The sequence below is a fragment of the Lissotriton vulgaris genome, chromosome 4_1 (assembly GCF_964263255.1).
Source record: "Lissotriton vulgaris chromosome 4_1, aLisVul1.2, whole genome shotgun sequence".
Lineage (NCBI taxonomy): Eukaryota > Metazoa > Chordata > Amphibia > Caudata > Salamandridae > Lissotriton > Lissotriton vulgaris.
This window is the reverse complement of record NC_141691.1, coordinates 1,694,796,050-1,694,817,317: the sequence shown is the minus strand read 5'-3', so window position 1 is coordinate 1,694,817,317 and position 21,268 is coordinate 1,694,796,050. Positions and strand designations below refer to the sequence as shown.

The 21,268-nt window shown below is 43.5% G+C and overlaps 1 protein-coding gene across 1 annotated transcript in view; it reads right to left on the bottom strand.

Moving 5' to 3' along the window:
• DECR1 (2,4-dienoyl-CoA reductase 1) overlaps nt 1–21,268 on the bottom strand; it is a 211,060-nt gene that overhangs the window by 22,975 nt on the left and 166,817 nt on the right. Inside the window, exon 6 of the mRNA XM_086965977.1 lies at nt 6,503–6,602. Within this exon, the coding sequence (XP_086822103.1) occupies nt 6,503–6,602 (100 nt within the window). The remainder of the gene's footprint in view (nt 1–6,502; nt 6,603–21,268) is intronic.

Genomic DNA, 21,268 nt, shown 5'->3' with positions numbered 1-21,268 from the left:
CAAACAAAAATAAGGCGAAAAAACATCAGAAAAATCCCAAAACGATTTAGAAAAATAGTTTCAATAAATACAATTACATCAAAATATCGAATATTTAATCAGTAGAACCGCAGTCATTCATTTTTAAAATTTCTAGAGGAAATAGCGCCAAACGCACCAATTCTCTTAGACCTGACTTCCTTAGTGTGGTGTTTCCTCAAATGTTTTGCCTTCACGCCCTGATTATTGCGGACCTCGTTTTAGTGGTCATTAGGACTTTGTGCACTTTACCCCTGTTAACTAGAGATAAATTGCTTGTGCTCGCTCCTTGAAACATGGTAAAAATTGCCTAGATCTATTTGGCACATTTAATTTACTTCTAAGTCCCTAATAAATTGTATCACCTATACCCAGGGCTTGCATATTAATTGTTACTAGTGGCCAGTAGCACTTATTGCTGAACACACTAAAGTAGACTTTTAAAACCTACTCAGGCCTGCTGCTGCAGAATGTGATGCAGTTCAAAATGCTATTTCGACCTGGCAAAAGGTCCTTTTTAATACTTATGAGTCACCACTAAGGTAGGCCCTAAAGTCTCTTAGGGCTGAGTGCATGGTTCTTAAAATGTATGATGTGTGTTTAAGTTTAACATGTCCCGACAGTGAAAAACTCCTAACGTTGTTTTTCACTGTTGTGAGGCTGATCTCTCCAATAGACTAAAACTAGGTAACCATATTACATTTAATAAGTGCTAACTACAGATTGGGAGCAAATAGAGATATGCTGTTTACCCTCAAATGAATTGTAATTTAAAATCCTCTTTAAAGGTGAAGTCGGATTTTAAGTTACAATTTTGAAAATGCCCCTTTTATAAAGTTGTCATTTTCTTGTCCCAAACAACTGTGACTGTCTGACGGTGTTCTGGGTCACACAACAGTGAATGACTCTACTGTTAGGGATTGTGTATCGCCTCCAGAGAGACAAAGGAAACCTAGGTGTGAGTGGAGAGGGATTGCTGACAAGATGGCTGGGGAGGAGCAGTCTCCTAGCTTGATTACATTTCAAAGGGTCCTGCCTGCAGAACAAACAAAGGGACTGGACAGCATGCCAGCCTTGGCTTTTATCAGCCTAGAGGGTTTGGAGCCAGGACCTGGGAAAGAGGAATAGCTTACCAGAACCAGTTTTGGGACTAGGTCAGGGAATTACCCCTTACAAAGGCTGGCACCAGGTATAAAACTAGAGCCTTCAGAACCACTCAAGAGAATACTCCTGGACCTGGACCTGTGGAAGATTCCGAAGAAGGACCTCCTGCCAGAAGGACTGACCTGCTGCTCAAAGGACTGCAGTGCTGTCTGAAGGAAGGAAGGTTTGACCCGCTTGCCTTGATCACAGGCTGCCCAGATAGACTCCAATGGTCAGTTGCCTGAACTCCTGTGTGAGCTACAGGCTTCCTGAGGCCTCCCTGCAACTACCCAGCTTACCATCATCAACTGGACCTACCTGAGACCTGCTGCTGGCTACTGCTGGAGTGAGTCCTGATCCCCAAGAGAAGCCCCTCCAGGTCTTGGACCCTTGGCAGGCATCAGTGAGAGCTATCCCTGGAGAAAAAGGGGAAAATCTTTGTTTGGGCTCTTCGCGACCATGAATGGGCCCATTCACGAAAACAGTCTGCTGCTTGTAATGACCGCCAATGCGAAGATCAAGCAGGATCAGCTTTTTGGGCCAATAGTGATGGTCCACAGCTGTAAACCAGCACAAGACTCCAGCGACGACTGGCTTTCATACTACAGCAGCGACAATCTGTGATGTTCAGCCTCCTCTTTGTGCTGAAAGCCTCCTCCTTGCGGCCTCCCCTACTGCAAACCGATCTCTTTGCGCTGGACTTGAGAAGGCAACGCTTCAGAGGGACTAACCTGGTCTTTGTATCCAACCCACGCTTTATTGAGGTTGGTCTGGATTTGTGATTTTTTTCCCCACTCCAGCGTAACCAGCCAAACACGAGTGGTGCTTTCTGTTTCGAGGGGCTATTTTGACCAGAAACGTCATAAAAAATCTCTATCTCCGGTCTACTGGTTGGAATATTGTAATTGTGGTAACAGTTTATAAAATTTTAGTCTAGGTCAGTTTGAGATTTTTTATGTTTTTCGCTTTATTACTTTTTCTGTGTAAAATAAATACACATTGTCTCTAAGTTAAGCCTGGCTGCTTTGTGCCAAGCTACCAGAGGGTTAAGCACAGGTTAATGTTGTGACTTTTGTGATTAACCCTACCAAAGATTGTGGTTGTTGCTTGATTGGGCCTTCTATCTCTCTCAACCAATAACCCAATTTCTAAAAGAACGAATTGTGGTTAACTGGTTGCACTGGACCTGGCCGAAGTCATCCGTTTAGGCTGACCACAATGGAGTGCAGATCAGAATGTGGTACCAGGTTCTTCCCACAAATAATTATACCTTCTCTGTGTTCATATACATGCTGGGCACTGCAGGGGAGCACTGCTTGGAGGTCCATGCGAGGAGACTACTGTTGGCGAGCAGGTCGGGAGTCATGGATGGTTACTGTTCAGTATGACAAATCAGTCTTCACCGGACCTTTGCATTGACAGTCAACTCAGACGCTTCAACTGGCGCAGGGATGAAGAGCAGGTTGTCACTGGAGATTTCCGTAAGCGGGCATCATGGATGGTCGTTTGTGGTCGCAAAGGGCTAAAAAGTGTCTGAGTTGGAGCCTTCACCTGGATCATAGGACCTGCGGTTTTGAGGTAGGAGGTGTACTCTCGGATGCCAGTCAAGGGTCCAGGACCTGGAAGAACACCTCTTGGGGATCTGGACTTAAGCAGAGGCTAGCAGCAAGGCTCAGACGGGTCCAATTGGTGCTGGTCAGCTTGGCAGTTGCAAGAAGGTCTCTAGAAGCTGGTTGTGTCCCTGTAGCTCAAAAAGGGGGCCAGTCAACTGACGGTTGGAGCAACTTCTGCTGAGCCTCAGTTCAAGGCAAGCAGGTCCCCTCTTCCTTTATCTGACAGAAAGGCAATCCTTTCTTCTGAATCTTGCACAGGTCCAAGAGTGCTCTGATGAGAGGTTCTGTGGGGTCACTCTGATCCCTAGTGCCAGCCTGTGGGTTGGGGATGCCCTTTATCTAACCTTCCGCCTTTACTGAGTGTGGCTTTAAAATGTCTAGGGTAACAAAGAACAAAAAACCTAGCTATCAAGAAGAGACACTTTCAGCATTGGCTGTGGCTCACACAAAGGGAAAAGAAAAAGGGGAGGAATATCCTTTTTCTTTACTCCCCTCACTCACCGGAGTTTCCTCACGGTGACATGCTTCATCATAGGGGCTTCCCAACCCGCTGCGGGTTGAGGCGTGCTACGACTTGCGCCACTATGTAGGAGCACTTTTTAATTGAGGACTATGTGTGGTGTCATGTGAAAAAGGAAGTGGGTGGAGTGGTGTGAATTAAAAATATCCTACTAGTGGGCAGGAAAGACTTTATTCGTGCTCCTAGTAGATATATTAAAAGTGGAGTGGTTCTCTAGGTGAGCTGGTTCGATTATGAGACCAGGACCCTAGTAGAAAGCCAACTAGTTTCGAGCTGTACCCCTCAGCTCTTCTTCAGGACGTCACAGGGTCCAGCCCTGTGAGTACCACTCCAAAAAAATGAATCATATGCCTATCAATGAGCATGTACTAATATTTATACACACAACTCTTCTGCGATTCAGAGGCGTATCTGTAGGAAAAAGAACAGTGTGAACGTGTAGACTCCAGAAAACTTTCCAGGTCTCGTCTTGCTTTACTGTAAACTGAAAATGAGCTGGTTAGAAGTGCCTATTTGCTCAATTATGTGGTGCTCGTGAATATGAGCGTGATGTCCTTAGAAGGAAATAAATGTTAAAAACATAGTTTTTACATGCACCCCTTAACCCTCGTGTTTTCCTGTAATTTAGGAGCTAGAGTGCGGAAAAGAAATATATAGAAATATACACAATGACCACAAAATAGTGCAGTGCCTATGGACAACACAAAAGACAGATGCGCAACAGGGGTTAACATATGTTTTTTAAGGCCCTTTTGTACCCATGTCTAGAAAGAATACACAAAACACCACAGGAGAGACATTTATGGTCATATGAGCCAAATCTTTATTTTACCAGGTCGAAATGGCAGTTTAATACTGCAGTACAGCCTGCAGTAGTAGGCCGGAGGTATGTTTTACAGTGCTATTTCAGTGGGTTTACAATGAGTGCTGCAGCCAACTAGTAGCATTTAATTCACCGGCACTCTATACATTTAGTGCCATTTAATAAGGACGTAAGTAAATTAAATGCCCCAATTAGGCGAAAGTCTATTTTACCATGTTTAAGGGAGGGACCACATGTACTACCTCTGGTTAGCAGGGGCAAGGTGCTCAGAACCCTAATGCTGATTAAAACAAATTCAGCTAAACAGGTGAGTGAAGGCAAAGGTTTTGGGGTAATACCACACCAAGAATGTCAAGTCTCACAACAATCCTGTAATTTTCCATACCTCTGGTGACTTCGGACATGTTGGTGGAGAAGTTGGTTTGGGTGTTTGATGTTTTGTCAGCGAAGCAGAAGATGAGCTGGGTGTTGTCTGCATAGGATCTAAAGTGGTTTCCATGGTTGCATATGATGCAGACAAGTGGGGCCATGCAGGAATTGAACACTGTGGGACTGAGCGAGGATCTTTGTGGAAATCCGCAGATGAGTTTGGTGGCGGCTTTGTTGAAAGGAGTCAGGCTGGCCGACTGGCTGCGGATTTTGAAGAAATGGTAGATTTGGGTGAGAACAGGCCCCTTAATGCCACAGACGTTAAATGAGGATGGGGTGGTATAAGGCATCAAAGGCAGAGGATAGATCCAGATGGCAAATGCCAGCAGTGCCTCATCTGTCCATGATCACTGTCAAATTTGCAGTCGATAATAAAGTATGTTTAAACATAAATCTGTCCATGATCAGTTGGATGTCGTCCATGGCAGCAACGAGGGAGGTTTCAGGGCTGTGGTTAGGTCTCAAACCGGGTTATGTGTGGGACCCAGGTGGTGGTTGTCGTTGAGGTGGTAGGCTGGATGTATGTTCATGATCTTCTCAATGACCTTCTTCAGGAAGGGTAGCAAGGAGATGGACCGGTCGTTGATTAGTGTTTAAGGGGTTACATAAGGTTTTTTAGGAGCATGGTCACTGTAGTTTCTTGAATGGTATTGGTTGGGTCAGGGTGGTCCTCTGAGCATTGGAAGTGACAAGTAGGACGGCTGCTAGGGTGAAGGGGTTCTGTTGGGGTTTGAAGTTGTCATAGATGCTGGAGATTTTGCTGCTAACAGAGGGACAGCTGGGTGCAGAGGTCTTGGGAGTGAGTGACACTGGTGGAGCTTGCTGCTGGAGAGATTAAATCTCTCACAATGGCAAAGATTTAGATGGTGCTGTTGGTGCGGCTTTCAATGCGCTCTGTGAGGGTGGAGTGTTTAGTATCTCGGATTTGTTAGTGTTATCGTCTAGGGTTGATCTGTAGTTGCTCTTGTCAGTGTCGTCCTGGCTTTGCCTCCATATGCGTTGAAGTTGCTTGCAGAGGGGCTTAGTGAGGTTGAACACTTCTATGTATCAGCTTGCTTGAACAGAAGTTGGTGAAGCGTGGGTGGGGCCTTCCATTCAATGGGTGAGTCTGAGGTTTGTTAGGTCTTCCAAGAGGTTGGCTGAGTTGGGGTCAGTCGGGTCCTCCAGGTGGTAACTGAGGTCTCCGAGGAGGACGAAGGCGTTGGAGTCAATCAGGGAGCAATGAAATCTGCAATTGTCCTTCCCAACTTGGATCAGTGCTGGAGGGGGAGGAGGGATCAGAAGTGGAGGGTGTCACTCAGGGTGTTGTTGGCAGTGATGTGGAGCTTGAAGGTCAGATTTTCCTGGTGCTGTGGATGCTAGCCGAGGTAGTGGAGGGGAGGCAGAGGGGATGGGGGCGATAGCTGTGTTAATGTCAGGTACCAACATGGGAGTAAGTCAGGTTTCCGTCGGAAAGAGTAGGTCTTGTGCAGAAGGTCCCAGATTTCGGTGGTGTATTTGGTTAGAGACCGGGTATGGAGGAAGATGCTGGATAGGAAGGGGTTGGGTGTGGAAAGGTGGGGTGGGGGTCAAGTGAGTGTGGATGAGTATGAGGTATGTGTTGTATGCGGTGCATGCAGGATTGTGGGAGGTTGCTGAAGAGAGCAGGAGAAGTGGCAGGCGGAGCAGGAAAATGCCCTTTCAGTGCCTTAATCTCAAAGGTTAAATGATCGGTGTGAACACTACAGCTAATAATTTACATAATATCTACAAATAGTCAAGAACCAACCTTTTCCAAATATATTAGAGGAAGTGAAAGGTAATTATATAATTCTCTTTAAAAAAGTATGGGATTTGAACATTTCTTAAGGTAGACTACCAGCAAGGTAGTATCAGGAACCTAGAAATTTTAATTCATGAGTTCAGATGGTATTAATTAGACACTCAGAATTAAGCAGAGATGATGTAGTTACTTACTTGAACAATGCTTCTACACCAGCTTTGGCAGAGGCACTGGGAGCTACAAATCCTGATCCACTCTCGGCATAGATTGTTGTAATTGCCAAAAATGCTGCTCCTGAAAATCATTTGAGAAAATGGTATATTGCTTAAACACGTCAAAGTACAAGAACATATAACTTTTGTGATGCACCTTGAGAAAGTGTGTAACCTTCATTTGCTAAATCAACACAGATAAGGAAATAGGCTTCAGATCGAAAACTTTAAACCTCAAAGTTAAAGATAGGGGCAATCGAACAAATGGAAAACCTGGTATTTCCCCAAATAACATTTTGGAGGTACATTGCCATACAAGATAAAAAAAAAGCAAATAACGGTACACACCAGCAGTATCTAAGACAAATAAAAACATTCAGAACCTAAAACCTAATGCATATCCCCAAAGGAATCCAACACTTCAATTTCCCTGAGTGTAACAAGACTTCTCAACATAACTATTGCATTTCAGCATTTGAACCTAGATGTGAGATCTCAACATCAGTTGTTGAACTGATAGGATGGTTGTTTGGGTTAGCCACTGCTGCTGAAATGTGTGGAACCTGCAAGATTTCAGGCGGGAAGTGCTGCATTTCTCTTTTTATTCAACGGTCAAGATGCCTGCCATTTAGACTCAATTTAGAGCTGAATCGGTCTACCATTCTTTCATAAATCCACAACACAAGTCTTCTGTAGGCTAAATAATGTGCCATTTTTTCTTTCTAAAATGCCAACAATGCCCGACTGAACTGTCAGGCGCCCAAAGAACATCTACCAAATATAGTAATATGGCTGGTTGTGAAGTCGCAAACAAAATATAATTGTCAATCAGTTTTAATCGGGCAATAACCTGTATGAATTGAGATCTATTTCTCACGGGCTGGAAAGTTCTCATCTTTTCAGTCTACCAGGACAACTGGCGTAAACAGTTAATCACTGCAAATTCTGGACTACTTTTCTCAGATATATCAAACAGAGACGTTTTAAGGCATGGGCAAAGTGAGCTTTGGCCCAGGGCCCCAGCCTTTCAGGGGGCCCCTGGCACAGCCAGCTCTATTCTGCAAAGAGGCTTGCCCTGATGACCTTGAATAATTCTTAAACAGAATGATTTAAATACTGTTCTCTTCTAATTTACTTTTTTAATATGGGTGTTGTGTGAGAGTCTATTAGGGACATTTTGCAGAGGAATATTGTGTTCATGTTTCATGCAACAGCCATAAAAAAGTTTTAGATAAAAACAGGACCTCAAATATGAGAAATGGCAGGGTGTCACAGAGATACTCAGTAATATTAGTGAGCTGCTGCAGTGAAACAATATTAAGATGAAATGTACACATTCATAATTTGGAGGAGTGTGCCTGTGCACTGTCAGAGACCAGACCAAAGAAGGCATGAAAGGGCCCAGATTGGATCATAAATTCAAACAGGCCCGGTTCTAACATGGTGGCCGGGTAGGCCAGGCCCACCTAAACATGACCTTTGGCTCATCCAGTACTGGCAGAAGAGGCAATGGAGAAGGCACCTGTTAAGTGCTTCCTCCATCTCAACGTTTGAATGTTGTAATGCTTTTTCACTGTCTTTAATACTGAAATTGGGCAGTGTGTTTTGGGTTAGAGGTGGGCAAGGCAAAAAATTACCAGGGTGTGCCCCAGAACCAAACCCTGAAAATGTTTGCTATGTAAAGGATGCAACAAACATCACATAAAGTCTTTTCAAAATTCAAAGACTGGTATTTTTTTTTAACACATGGTACCTTTGACATTAATATGTTTCAATTTAGCGCTGCACTGAGAAGTACTTATTAAAAGTGACAGTTTACCTGGCACCTACAACAGGACGACTACCAGTCTCATATTATGCGGGAGGCCATAGCTCATTACTGGGATGAAAATGAGAGGTCGGGGTTGGACGTGGTGACCCTCTGGGAGGCCATGAAGCCCACACTCCGGGGAGTAGATATAGCCTGCTGCGCGAAGGCCCGTAGGGCGCGAGGAGAGGATCTAGAGAGGGCAGCGGATCGTGTCCGCACTCTGGAGAGACAATGCACAGAGACGGGGGTGGAGGAGGACATACGACGGCTGCTGCAGGCGCAGAGATATGCTGCTTCCCTACACCTTGAAGAGTCACGCCAAATATGGCTTGCAACGCAGAGTAGAATTTACCAGCGGGGGGACAAGTCTGGCTCAATGTTGTATAGACTGTGCCAGGGCACGTTCCAAGCTCAGACGCTGCCGGCGCTGAGAGATGAGACTGGGAATTCTTTATCCGATCCAAGGGTCATTGCCGACAGCTTCGCGCGCTATTATGCGGCACAATATAACCCTAGAGATTCTCTCCCGGCGGAGGCTGTGGACATATTTCTAGCGGATCTCCCGCCACGGGGGATCTCCGATGAGGAGCGTAGTCGTCTCGAGATTCCACTGTCCGCGGAGGAATTGGGAAAGGCCCTTGGAGAGCTGAACGCTGGGAAGGCCCCAGGGCCCAACGGGTTCCCGTGCGAGTTTTTTCGGAAATATCATCTCCAATTAGGGACACATTTCAAGAAGGCATTAGATGCTGCTAAAGAGTTGGGTCACCTGCCGCCTGATTGGAGGCATGCTGAGATCGTGGTGTTCTGCAAACCAGAGAGACCTCCGGATCGCTATGAATCGTATCGCCCTATCTCACTTCTGAATACTGAGGCGAAGATACTGGCGAAGGCACTCGCTAACCGCCTCCTCTCATTGATTACCACCCTGGTCCACCCGGACCAGGCTGGCTTTATGCCGCACAGGGCCACCAGACACAACATTAGGCTGGCCGAAGTGGCCTTGGAAATGATGCGAGCTACCGGCTCCCAGGCGGCGCTTTTGCTGGCCGATATTGATAGAGCCTTCGACTCGCTGAGCTGGGCTTACCTACAAGCGCTTCTACCTCGTCTAAATCTCGGACCCCATTTTCTCTCGTATATACGGCTGCTATATACTGATTTGACAGGGTCTGTGCGAGTGGCCGGCGCGATCTCAGACGCCTTCCCTATTGGACGGGCTACCCGGCAGGGGTGCCCTCTCTCATCGTACCTATTCGCTCTTGCGCTGGAACCTCTTGCGGCATGGGTGCGTATAGACGCGCAGATGAAGGGACAATATTGCGCTCTATGCAGACGACGTACTGTTTTTTCTTACAGATCTCAATTGGTCGGGCCCGAGAGTCCTTGATATCATGAGGGTGTTTGGAGAGGTTTCGGGGCTTTATCTTAATGATAAGAAATCCATCTTATGGACCCTGGGCAGCGGTGTGGCTCTTGGTAATTGGGCGTCCGCTCTACAGGAGGCGACAGGAGGTATTAAGTATCTTGGGGTGTTCCTAACAGACATCCCAGGAGTCTCGTGGGAGCGTAACATTGTTCCGGTCTGGGACAGGGTCCGGTCAGATATGAAAACATGGTCTCGTATGCCCTTAACTTGTATGGCCGCTCGGCCATCTTTAAGATGGTGGCCCTTCCTCGTCTGCTTTACCAACTGCAAAACCACCCCTATCCTATCTCACCGCAGTGGTTTCGCCAGGTTAACTCGGCGCTGGGCCGCTTCCTTTGGGCGGGAGGTGCTATTCGTGTGGCCCTCTGCACCTGTTTCCTCTCTACGTACTGCAGTGGCCTGGCGGCATCAGACATCCTATCCTACTATCAAGCATCCCATCTATTGATACTCAACGAATGGTGGTATGGAGATCGGAGCGATCCAGCGTATGCCCTGGAGAGATATTTGATGGAACCAGATACTTTGCATACGTTACTGTACTCGGCGGGGAAGAGGAAGAGGCTACCAGTGGTTACGCAGGTTGTCTTCCAGGTCTGGCGTCGGGCACTTAGTCGTATGGGATGGTGGAACAGGCTGACTGAGGAGACCCCGCTGTGGCGAAACAGCCGCCTACCGGCCTTGGCAACTTTGCAGGGGTTTCGCGGCTGGGACGTGATAGGGATCTCGGCGCTGGGACATGTCATGAGGGACACAACACTTAAATCCTTTCAGGAGCTGAGGGACGAGTACGATATGCCACATACCCAATTTTTCAAATACCTGCAGTTTCGACATGCTATGTCCCCTGCCTTGGAGGGACTGGACTCCCTACAGGAGTTTAGTCCACTAGAAGATAAATTATTTATGGGAGAACTGACAGAAAAGAAAATATCCCGCATTTATCAATCACTGGTTATTCATTGCTCCCCCTCTCTGGACAGCTTGCGGTCTACTTGGGAGGGAGACATCGGAGAAATTGATGAGGAGGGGTGGAGGGAGGCCCTCGCGGCCCCAAGGGAGGCGGCCACAGCTGTACTACTGCGCTTTATCCAATTTAAATACCTACACAGGGCTTACTACACGAGAGAGAGGCTGTGGCGAGCCGGATTGATTACCTCCCCCGATTGTCTGAGGTGTGGCAGAGAGGTGGGCACCTTCCTTCACACAGTGTGGTCCTGTGGGGCACTGGAGAGGTATTGGGGGCGTGTATGGGACTGTTTGGATGAGGTACTGGGCTGGCAGCTCCCATGTACATCGCAGCTGGGCCTTCTACATGTCTTGGAACAAGTGGGTGGTAACATATATAAAAGACACTTGTTACTTCTGGGCCTTACGGTGGCCAAGAGGGACGTGGCCCGCGCCTGGAAAGACCCTAGGGCTCCCCTGATAGAGGTATGGAAGCGGGGTTTGGACTATTATATGGGACTGGAACGTCCAGTGTTTGAGGCCCGTGGCTGCCCCAGAAAGCACTATATAATTTGGAAGAGGTGTGCGGAATACAGGGGGCTGTGGCTGGAGCCGCCGATGTAGCAGGATGTAACTGGAGACCAATTGTTCTGAAAACCGGGGCGAGGGTAAGAGTGTATTACCACTATTGTATCGACTGATTAGCTTAGATCCAGGTGGCCATCGTGAACAGGGCTTGGGTGGGACCCGGGAGGGGGTAGTTTTACAGGGTTGGGGGGGTAAGGGTAGTTCAATGCCAATGTTTTATCCTGGTTACTGTACTGATTGCTATTCTTTGCTTCTTGATTATATGCTCACAGCCCCTCTGGTGTTCGGAGTACTGTGGATGTCTTGCAATCTTATCTGAAATGACAATAAATTTTGTTCTGAAAAAAAAAAAGTGAGTTTTTAAACATGAGCTTAGTCAACAGGTAAGATAGTTGTCTTGTGGACCTTGTATGTGGCTGTGATTGGTGTACAGACAAAATATCGACTCCAAAATATCGACTGGACATAATATCGAGTTTTAAATATAGACTGGACAAAATATCGACTGGACATAATATCGACTACAAAAATATCGTTTTTCAGGTAAGTGAAGTAATATCGACTGTATAAAATATAGATAGCAAAAATATCGAATTTTTAATAATATATAATATTTTATAGTGTATTTTTATGTAATATGTGTGAAAAGTGTGTCTTAATGTTATAAAATATTTTATTAAATGAATTTTGTTTTTATAATAATTGCGTAATGTAATTCTGTAGCGGGTAGTGGGTTTATAGGGGGGGAAGTAATTTAATAATAATTAATTAATTAATATATGTTTGTTAATATTTTTAATTAATAATTAATTGATAATTAATTAATATTAATTAGTTAATTAATTAATATAATTTTTAACATATTTTGTATTAGTAATTAATTGGTAATTAATTAATTGTAATTAGTTAATTACATTAGAGTAAATTTTTAATATGTATAATTTTGTGTTATTTTTAAGTAATTAATTTGGAAAAATAATAATTATTAAAATAATTACAGCTAATGTGCTAATATATTTACTTTATTGTTATTGTTAATTAATAATTAATTGGTAATTAAATAATATTGATACATTTGGGGTAAAGGAGCATTTTTAGGGTTCAGGGTCAGTTTTCAGTTTTAGGGTAAAGGGGTATGTTTGGGGTTCAGGGTCAGTTTTCAGTTTTTGGGTAAAGGGGCATTTTTAGGGTTCAGGGTCAGTTTTCAGTTTTAGGGTAAAGGGGTATTTTTAGGGTTCAGGGTCAGTTTTCAGTTCATGGGTAAAGGGGTATTTTTAGGGTTCAGGGTCAGTTTTCAGTTCATGGGTAAAGGGCTATTTTTAGGGTTCAGGGTCAGTTTTCAGTTCTTGGGTAAAGGGGTATTTTTAGGGTTCAGGGTCAGTTTTCAGTTTTTGGGTAAAGGGGCATTTTTAGGGTTCAGGGTCAGTTTTCAGTTTTTGGGTAAAGGGGTATTTTTAGGGTTCAGGGTCAGTTTTGGGTTTTTGGGTAAAGGGGTATTTTTAGGGTTCAGGGTCAACAAATAAGATTGTAAAAAATTATTTTTATTATTTTCATTTATTATTTAATTATTATAATTTAATTTAAGTATTTTTAAGTATATTTTAGTAATTAAAATTTAATATTAATTTAACACTGTTTTTAATAAAGTCGATATTTTTTACATCTATATTATTGTTAACGATATTTTGTACTCGATATTTTTGTACTTACCTGTTTGTAGATACAAACTCGATATTTTGACTGTCGATATTTTGTCCACGATATTTTGGCAAGTCGATATTTTGTCCCTCGATATTATTTCAGTGATCCGCTGTGATTATAGTAAAGGAACATTTTAGTCTATTAAATCAAACAATAATTTCTTGCATAGTTGGGTTTCTGATTCATGTATTTAAAAGTGAATATATAAAATATGAAGAAAAACGGTGAAATAAAATATTTGCCCCAAATCACACAAATTATGTGAGGAAGTTACAAATTTTCCTTGTTTTATGTTCTCACTTTATACAAATCAGCCACTACATGGCTATATATTTGTCTCTCCTTATGGTAATGCTTTGTTTTTGCCTCTTTGTGCAGTTTTCTGCAGTTTTGCGAACTCGACCTAAAGGTATTGAAGCACTTTACATGAACACCAGCTACATTACACAAGGTCACATTCATTTTATTTAGGCACTGGAGATATACCCAAGACTCAAACCTAGCTTGTTCAGTTCCAAAGTTGGAAGCTCTCGCCGTAATGCCACAACCTGGGTAGATTGAGCGTGGCAGACAGAAGGTACATGAAAGCCCAGCTTGTTCTGGGCTCAAAGTTCCAGGAGCATCTCAAGCTGAACCAGGCTTCAGCACAAGCACAGATCAAGCTTTCAGTGGGTCCCCCAACTCTAGATGGGAGAGTGGGGGACAGAGGTTTACCTGCCAATGATGCACCAGGTACAGTGCCACTAAGGCCTTCTGAAGGGCTTCGGCACCTTAATTATGATCTGTGTGGGGGTTCTGACAGTGTTTATATATTTTTTTTGTGTCGAAATTTTGTATTGAAAACATTTGTAAAAAATACATATATATATATAAAGATATATAATTGCAATTAACATTTTAAGCATATAGAATATCATTATCACATAAAACGTAGAAAATTAGAAATTTACATAAGGTATCTTATATGATATAAAGAGTAAGTTAATAAGAAAACTTATTTCAATATGCAAGTATCATTGAGATATTTATAAAGATATAGAAAAAAAGGGTAAAGTGGGTTGAGAATTGGAAGATATAAGGGAAATTGATAGGAAGTGAAATGTAAATAAAATAAAAAAATAAGCTAAAAGGAAAAATAAACCGAAAATAAGTAGGCATAAATAATAGCAAACAAAAGTAAGTAGAGGAAATTCATAAGCGAATATTAACACAAGTATTCAAGGAAGTAAAATTTAAATAGATACAACTTCATACAGAAATAAGTTTATACAAGCGTAATTGTAGAAATAGATTAAGATGTAGAGATAGATATAGACAGACTCCTTGCCTAAGCATTAAAGAGGTAAAAATGAATTTCACAAACCCGAACTGGTGTCAGACTACGCGGTGTCTCGGTATTCAGGCAGACTTGACAGGGCTAGCCCCCAGAACGATTGTGTTCTCGGGAGACCCTCCTGGTGGACACCAGTTCGGGTTTGTGAAATTCATAAACTCGTGAATGTTTTCCCCGCACTATTGGGATCAGCCCCCACTTATAAGGTAGAAGACTTGGAAGAGTACGGATCCTGATGACCTACTCTTCTGAGGGTCCATTGACCGAATTACGGAAGGGCCAGCAGTGGCGCTGATCGCTACAGTCCTGATGAAGACCGGGGTGACCTTTTTAGGCACAATTCTAACGGTCAAAACATGTTGACTTCAGCAGTGGTAGGAGGGAAGTCTTGAGGAACTTCACTTTCTCAAGACATCTCCCATCCTTTTCTTATTTTTAATCCTGGTAGGGGTACCAAATTGTGTTGAATAAAGTAATTCTTTCTATTGGTACCCTTAATCAGTTTTTATCACTTCCTTGTACTTGCACTATCCGTTTCAGCCACAGGGTGTTTTGCACAAGCTTTTCACCTCATTTTGTGTTACTTGTTGTATGTGTTGATATTATATGGTTGTACGTCTTGTAGTGTGGAATTTATTATTTTTCCCCCTCCCTTATGCTCCGCCCTGGATGTGGCTACACCAGGGCGTTTGTAGCAGGCCCTATGATGACGCATGTCACATACTTCGGTATGTGAGTGAGGGCAGTTTTTCCAAACTGAGAAATTTGTCTTAGTTGTGTTTATTGTGTACTCAACACACCCCTTTACTGTGAACATTTGAATTTGTTTGGGGGCCTGGGGTAGTAGAGTCTAAACAGTAATGGCCCTCTCCCCTTCTTCGTGTTGAGTAGAGTTAGATGATTGCCAATGTCTTAAGATACATATTTTAGCAGTGGAGAGTGCAGTGTGTAAAAGGCGACCTTGCAGACGTGTAATGGAAGGAAGAGTTTGAAAATCATGTAATAAAGTGATAGAAGGGGTAAGTGTGTTTATGTATTTTAGCTTGCGTAAGATGCACACAGTAATATACTGTAAGATGGGGTATGGGTTAAACTATTCAGATAGTAGCAATGCATGCCTCGTTGGATGAGCAACCTCCAGGGGGAGGGATTCATACATTTCCCCCAGCAATTAATGTGGAATTACAATTCCTAATAGAGTAAGGGCCTGATTCACAAATGTACTCTTTTGTGTATTCACAAACTATGAGTTTATTTATAACAGTCTTTTCCTGACCCTGAAGATGCCTCAATTAGGGTGGAGAGCTGAAATGTAGGACATGCCTTACTTTTTATGTGCAGAGCATCAGCCACGAGTGCGGAGTCTCCACAGTCGTAATATTACTATTCCTAAAATTAAACTTGTAATTTATTAATACCAAAAAATAGCACACTTACACAAATGTTTATGTTTACCTTTTGAATCGGGTGCTAAGCATGCCTGTCTGTTTTCTGCCAGATGCTGAAGTGAAGTAAATAACTTATCTCAAGTAAGATATTATGTTGGGCTGAATTTGTTCTCACCAGTGTGGCAGAGTTACAAATTTAGGATTTCATGTTCTGATATCTTATTAAAGTACATTGCACATTCTGTGGTTATAGTCAACACCACTGGAATTATGCAATTATGCAATTTTATGGCTGGGGTGTTTGCCACATTTAGCACATAATCAACCATCTGCTGCAAAATCTGCAGATTTAAAAAAAAGTCCTAGCTCAAAGAGTTAAAAAGTTACTGCAATATATGTAGTGCAGTTGAAGACCCTTTGAAAAGGTTGCCTGTTCACCTTTCAGTGGCTTATTGCAATACGTGTGTGTTAAACTTGTATTAATGAGGTACAACTCAGGCCCAGAGAGTGTTAACAAGTATATAAAAATAATAAAACAATAAAGTAACACTATAACAAAATGTTGCTGCATCACACCACATAATTTGCCTTTTCTTGCTTCATAATTAATTAACTGTGCAGCATACTTTGGTCCTCTCCCACCACATAAATTCAGTGGTGCTGGTGATACTGTTTATCTAACCACATCTACTCGCACTGGGACTGATCATAATTAATTTAAATAATGGGCTACCACTGGTTATGCAATGTGGGAGGATATATACAATGTGGCATTAATGCTAATTAATTAACTTCCCTCAGAACTAAATAACCCTAGTCAAGAACATTTGTCTTATCCTTGACTGCACACTCAATATCACAGTCCAAGTCAACGCCATCAGTGCATTATGCTTCCACAGACTGAAGATTTTCAAATGGCTTTCTGTGACAATGCGGATAATCATTACTCATACTTTTGCCACCGGCAACCTGGACTACAAGAACACCCTCTATACTGGGATAAATAAGCATTTCAGGCAGCAGAACATGGCAGCCAGAATCACTCCCAACCTCCCATGACACTTGCGCATCTCACCTTACCTCAAGGAGCTACACTGGCTACCCATACCCAAACGAGCACATTTGAAACTCCTCACCCAAAACTTTAAGGCACTCTGGGCCAGCATACATCAACAATATTGAGACACCTCACCTCGGCAAGACTCCTACTTGCTTACAACCCACACATATGGAAAAGCAAATACAGGCTTTAAGCCTTCTCCTACATCGCTCCTAAAGCATGAAATGACAAGTAGTTACACATCCAAGCCTCCTCTTCATTTCTTGAATTCCACAAGAAGCTGAAGATCTGGCTTTCCAAGTAACCACATTAGGCCTTAGGTTTTGTCTAATCTCACACGTGCTCAGCACCAGGATACCCTACTGGGTGAGAGTGTGCTTTACAAGCCACCATGACATGACCTGACCAGAGAGAAGCAAATGCACTTTATGGAGCATTCAGTTCGAACTGGTACAAAACTGAGTCGAGGCTGGATTATTGTGTTAGTCTGGAGGATTGCTTTTCTTTCCCATGGTGTGTGTCTGTTTGCCTCAGCTCATCCATATTATGGAGGTGGGTGCAAAGAGGCAAAACGATTCCCTCATTTGTTGCGGTCATCCCGCTGCAAACATCCTCTGAATATAGCACTGGCTATAGATGTGTGCCAGCACTAAAGCATCCAGTATACAGAAGGGGCTGCACAAGCATCTGGGACCCTCTCTGTAACCGGGGTACTTTGTGTAATACGGCCCCAGAAGGTTACCCGTTTGACTGCAATTAATGACAGTAAAACTGCTCTTAGTTGGCGCAATACTGCTTTCTTTTTTCCCCAAAGGTGTTCCTGTTTTTTTAATCTTCATCAATGAAAGTACACCATAAAAGAATGACATGAAAATAAACTGTTACAAAGTTCACAATGTGCAAATAGCTGCTTGACAAATTGCGAGGAGGAAGTAGCCAGTATTCCTAGTGCAAAATGTCAAGGCTTAGGTGTGGTAACAGGGACCTCTTTAACATTGAAATACTACAAGAATCTGCTTGGAATCCAGATGCTTCTGTTGAAGCCTGACCTGCTGGAAATTTTAAGGGTTGGGGCTGTCGAGTATAGACATCATCTCTTACTCTCAAATACCTCTTTAGCTGTACTGTAGGACTGTTTGGAAGAAGATATGATGTCATCTTGGGGTTGTAGGCTACCTCCAGAATGAACAACTTTGGTCCCACATTGACCCACCCGAACATACCCTTGGCCCGGCCAGATGAAAATTTCTTTAACCGGGCCAGAGTTCAAATCTGTTCGAAAGGGGCCCCCAAAATAAGATTGGCCCAGGGCCCCCAAACTCCTTAAGATGCCCTGATATCAAAAAAATCTGCACAGGAAATATATACATTTCTAAGCCGGATAGATGTTGGCCATATGTTTTCACAATATCTCAAAATAAAGGCAAACCAGATGCCGGCAATAGAAGGGAACTCCTGTGCTGGATGGGTTTGCTCAGCTCAAGGCTGCATATCACAGAGCCCGACGCCCTCTCCACAACTCGCCAAGGAGCCTTCCCAGACCTACCTTTCTTCAACGCCTGAGAGCAGGTGGCTGCATTCCTCTCAAGGTAGATGTTATCTTGGCTCCCTTGCATTTATTGGTTTACATAGCTCTGTATGTCAAGCACAAGGCTAACCTACCCAATCACTCTATTGTTCTTACATTTACATCAACATCGGTGCACAGCCATGGATATTTTCATTCGAATGGAACCGAAAACATATAATGTCTCACATTGTTTCACATTACATGTGGCTCTATTCTGGCAGAATATGCGAGTATTTCAAGGATGAAATACTCGCATATTCTGCCAGAATAGAGCCACGTGTAATGTGAAACTCCTACATTATGAGAAGCAGCAGAAAGCGAAACTAGGTTTCCGCTGCTTCGTACTTACGTTTAATGTTTGTCCTCTCGCTAAAGACAGCTTTAGATCCCGGTAAAAGAAAGCCTTGTAACCAATACTTCAACATATACTTACAATGAGCTTTGGGTCTGCTCAAGATTGTAATTACATACTTTAATTCTCTCGTCCAGATTTAATGGTTTTCTTCTGTTTTCTCCATCCCTGGAACATTTAGGTTTCGCCCTTCTTTTTAGGTTGGCTGAGTGCATCCTTACGCTGCTAACTTTAGTGAACTATTTTTCTTTTTACATGTTTTGCTGGCATTCCAAAGCAAAACAAATTGGCTTAGCAAACGCTCGTTTAAGAATCTAAGCAGCTTTGGATCCCATTCCCCACTTTACAGTATGGATTGTCCATTCGGGGTTGCTGCATTCTCCTATTACAAGCACATCCAGGTGCCATCTCCCTTGAGGCAGCAACCCTACAACAGCACATTTCATGTCAACAAACACTCAATGAAGTGAGGTTTTGTGTGGGAAGAAACTAACTTGAGCTTTAATGTCTCTGGCAAGTACTGAAGCGACACATTCAATTTGAACAAGTCATGGGTAACTACTTAAATGCTTCTTATAGCACAATAGATATGGGGAAGGAAGATTACCTTGATGGTGGGGAGGCAGGATACTATTTTTAACAAGGAAGGGAGGTAGAGTACAAAGTAGGAGTCCTACTCCACGGGCACTGATACAAAAACAAGAAGAATCCTACTGCTAGTGTGAGGAAAGAAGGGGAAGCACTCAGTGTTGTGTAAAATACCCCTCACACACCAACAGGCCCCTTGGTGTCATGCTTCATCATCGGGGTCTTCGCACCCCGCTAGAGGGATGCGGCACGCTGCGACCTACGACTACGTGGGAGCGTTGACAGGTGTAAACTATGTGTGGTGTGTGTTGATTGTGAGTGACAAGGGGATTAAATGTGAGTGGGAAACGTGGTGAGGAAATTTAAAAAGTACCTGGCTAGTGGGAAAAATGAAAAAAACTTTATTTCGTACCCCTAGCTGGTGCTATTAAAAGGTGTGCAGAAAAAAGACGAGGTTGGCTTGTCTTAATTATGGACAAAACCTCTGGTGTGCGTCGACATGTTTCGGTACGTGTGTACCTTCTTCAGGACGGGGCACAACTCCCAACCCTACTCACGTATTTCTAAAAAAAGGGGGTAAATATATTTAATGAAAAGTGAAATCACTCATTTCAAGTTGGCTACAATGTGCCTACAGCGGTTTGTGGGATCATGTATTTACATGTCCTGCAAAAAAAGAAAAAACCATTAGGTTTGGTTACCATGAGGTGTTGGCTCTGACAGGTGCAGTCACCTGGAGCCCCAAACAGAGAACAATCTGTAAAGGAAAAGACATACTAGACACACAACACATAGAACACACTTAGGTTTTTGTACTTATTGTTTTTCAGACATACTCGTAGTCTTTGATGTCTACTGCATCATGAGCAAGTCCTGAGCATCAAGGTGGGTAAGTGGATCCACAATCTACAATGATAGAAAGGTGGACTCAGTGCTGTTACTTATATTTACTTCTTACCTCCTCCATCTGCCCAGTGAGGCTGGATTCTGTGTGGAGAGAATACTCACGAAATCCGCCTATATTGGCCTCCTTCTACCACCCCGTGCTGCTCCGCCGTGAATGAATTGCGGACGTGTTTGGTGGTATTTAAAGAGAGGCTAGGTGTATTGTCATTGGTTAATTGCCGGAAGTCACAGGGAACATGTATGAAGACTGTTCGTTTTCGCCTCTACGTCTGATCTAATTAACTTCGACATGTGACCTATTGGTGTTTGTTCATTACCGGAATGTCCATATATGGTCTTTCCGTTTCTTGGCCAATCATGTGCTATTCATGGGTCCGGCGCTGAACAGAGAACCGAAAAGAGGAGCGCCGTTGTTTACACGACTATGTATCATGTGTGCATGCGCATGTGTTGTTTCCCGTTGGCGTCTATGCGCATGCGTAATAGCCGGTCGGAGGTAGTGCATGTTCAGAGATGCGATTTTTAGCAGGTTCCAGCCGTAGTGGTCAAGTGATTTGGCTCCACGGTATGTCATCGTTTAGTCCCGTGATATGGGTACCAAGGCGGAACACCCAACGTTGTTCCTTCTGGAACAGGCCTGATTCCGAAGGCAGTCGCTCAATGACAGTCCAGCGAAGATCATTTATGCAGTGCTGTAGTGATAGGAAATGTGATGCAATTTTGGTTGTTGATTTTTTACAGCGTATGTTTGACTTATGTTCACCAACTCTTGTTTTGACTGGTCGAGTGGTCATGCCTACATATTCCAATCCACATGGACAGGTGATTAAGTATACCACATTTTTTGTGTTACAGTTTGAGAACTGGCGCTGTTCCCATGTCATGCCATTCCTGAATGTGAGGTTCTTGCTTTTCTGAGTCTGGTGGCAACAGCTGCAATCACCGCATGGGAAGTGGCCCTGTACACTGGTCGGGTTCTGTCTCGCAGCCTGGTTTTCCCGTGGTCTGGTATGGACCACGATGTCTTTTATGTTCTTGCCCCTCCGATGCGCATGCATTGGTTTCTCAAAATTGAGGT